Genomic DNA, 2,609 nt, shown 5'->3' with positions numbered 1-2,609 from the left:
TTAAAATATATGCTCTCCACCTCGTGTCTTTTCCCTGTACATCATACTTTTCCTTTAACAATAGAATCGTGCCGGTCGTCTATTAACTGCTATTAACAGGGGAAAAGTTTTTAATTGAAATAACTATATATAAACTTCCAGTTTGAATCAGAAGTTTATATATTATTAATCGGGTCTTTCTGCTCCTGAGATTTCCATGTTTGTCTCGTATTTCATCTAATTAACTTCTTTCTCGAAAGTAAGGAAAGACAGACGAACTGACGAACTGACGACAGTGGGAATTTATAGAGCTTCAATTTTTTTCAAATTGCAAATATATTATTAATGTCTCCAGGGGAAAAAAGTTATTAATTTTTGTTATTTTAATAGTTTTTTTTTCCAATCAATTNTTGCAGTTTTTTTTCTAAGTCTCCTACATCTTGTTCTGCTTTTTCCATTTTTTCTTTAACTTGTCTTAATTCATCTTCTTTAGCATTTAATTTTTCTTCTTGTTTTGTAACTTGTAAAAGTGGTTTTACCTAAAATTAAGAAATGTTTTTCAATTTAAATATTTATAAACAAAATTTGATTACAAATTAAATATAATTTATATATTTTTTAAAATAAAATTTAACTTTAAAAGAATTAGTTTTATTCATTATATGTAAATTATCATAAAGATACTAAAAAAAAAATACTTTTGTATATAGTCTCCACCAGGACCAATTTCGAAGCTTCATGTATGCAGCACAATTCCTCTGAATAATACGTATTGCATTTAACTGTTGTAAGCGTTTCTGGTAATTTCTAAATCAAACAGGAAAGGAATGTAAGAAGTTGCTAACATTTTTTTATTGTATATATATATGTTTTTATAATATAAAATTTATTACTACCATCATTATTAGAAAAGACAATAATTACCTGCGAGCTAAAAGACCTCTGCAACAAGCTTGAAACTGAATAATCAAATCAGAAATTTTCATATCACGTTCTTCTTCTAGTTGAGCTAAAATACCTGCACGGAAGAAGATTTTACTCTGTCCAACTCTATATAAGTTTGGATCCAAGTCAAGAGCTAAAATCTAGAAAAACAATGATAATTATTAAAATAAACTGCAACTATTTAAAAATAATTGACATTTATTTTTCTCAATTTTAAACCAACCATTTTTTCACAGGCTAATTTTCCATCCATAAAACCTTTTGGAATAGCATTTGGTGTAAGAAGTTCATATCTGGAAAAGATATTTTATCATTAGTAATATTTAGAAGAAAATATCTTAAATTTAAAATATATTCAAATATCTTTCTAAGAATATTAATATTTATTCTTTTTTAAATGATTTATTATTGTTATTATTATTATTATTGTTATGTAGAGAATGTCATGCTCAGCTGATACTGGTGCCAAGTCCTGCATACAGCACTTGGCACCAGTATAGCTGATATAGTATTACATTAAGCATTATTATTAAGACAAGTTTATAAAAATCTCATTTTTATTACGTAAATTAAAGTTTAGCTTAGAAAATATAAAACATTTGCATTTTGCAGTGGCATATTAATTAAAATTAAGTAATAACGAATTTGATTGGTTAAACACTACTACCGTGTAGCGGTGTCATCAAATGGGAAAGTTCTAAATTAGATATCACAGAATAAAAATAAGTGAACTTCCGTTTCATCCTTATCAACCGGAAATGAAGATCCCAGACAACCTGACAGCTTTTATGTACAGTTGTTGGCGCCAGGAGACAATAGACTTCCTGCTCACTGGCTCTAAGTTAATGGCTATACGTTTGATTCGCATCAGATAAATGAATATATATGAATCGAACCATTCCTAAAGTTATTTGTTAAATTTGACAACAAAGAAAAATATAATTTATTTAAAATTAAAATATTTTCTCTCTATATATATATATAATAGGCATTATATATAGTTTAGCTCTTAATATTAAATGTTTAATATACAATATATATATATATAATGTTTACTTTTAATTAAAATTAAACATTTTACAAACTTGAAGCAGAAAAATAAATAAATAATTTATTTACTTTCAGGAATTGCAAAAATGTATTAAACTAAGAACAGAAAATACGAGGAATTTGGAAAATATAGCCTTAAAAATACTTATAAATTAAGTTAATCTAATTGGCTGATAAATTTTATCATTATTCCACCGTCCAATGAAAGTAACATTTGCTCATAAATTTTTAAAAATGACTCTGAGTGTATCAAATTATTAATTGATACTACTGCTTTTCTAATTGTCTTCTTGTATTTATTTTAATTTTAAATAATAAACTCTAAATAAAATATTAAATCTAATTTAATATATAATCGATCTTATTTAATGGAATAGAAATGGCAAAAAGTAGTTAGATGACAATTTCTTGCTTAGAAATTATCGCCATTTTAGTGATTTGTTTAACACTAAATATGGACAAAGATTTACTGATATATTTAATATATGTAATATCAATATATGCACGTTTGATATAAACCCAAATGAGCCATTGATTTTCTTATTGGCAATGTGTAAACATCAGCTATAAATGATATTTTCAAAATATTAATTTTAGCCTATGAATAATATAAATTACCTATTATGTTAGGCGAT

General features: G+C 25.5%; 1 protein-coding gene across 1 annotated transcript; it reads right to left on the bottom strand.

The window, feature by feature from the left end:
* Positions 1-362: 362 nt before the first annotated feature.
* On the bottom strand, positions 363-1,245 carry LOC111614122 (myosin heavy chain, non-muscle-like). The gene is made up of 4 exons (XM_023355507.1): positions 1,148-1,245; positions 904-1,064; positions 678-786; positions 363-518 (listed from the first exon to the last, which is right to left on the bottom strand). The coding sequence occupies exons 1-4, from the start codon at positions 1,175-1,177 to the stop codon at positions 363-365; spliced, it is 456 nt and encodes a 151-aa protein (XP_023211275.1). The 5' UTR covers positions 1,178-1,245.
* Between the last annotated feature and the right edge of the window lie 1,364 nt (positions 1,246-2,609).

Source organism: Centruroides sculpturatus, unplaced genomic scaffold, assembly GCF_000671375.1.
Source record: "Centruroides sculpturatus isolate CEXI.00-Female unplaced genomic scaffold, Cexi_2.0 scaffold2110, whole genome shotgun sequence".
NCBI lineage: Eukaryota > Metazoa > Arthropoda > Arachnida > Scorpiones > Buthidae > Centruroides > Centruroides sculpturatus.
The sequence above is the reverse complement of the archived record's forward strand: the minus strand, read 5'-3'. Positions and strand labels throughout refer to the sequence as shown.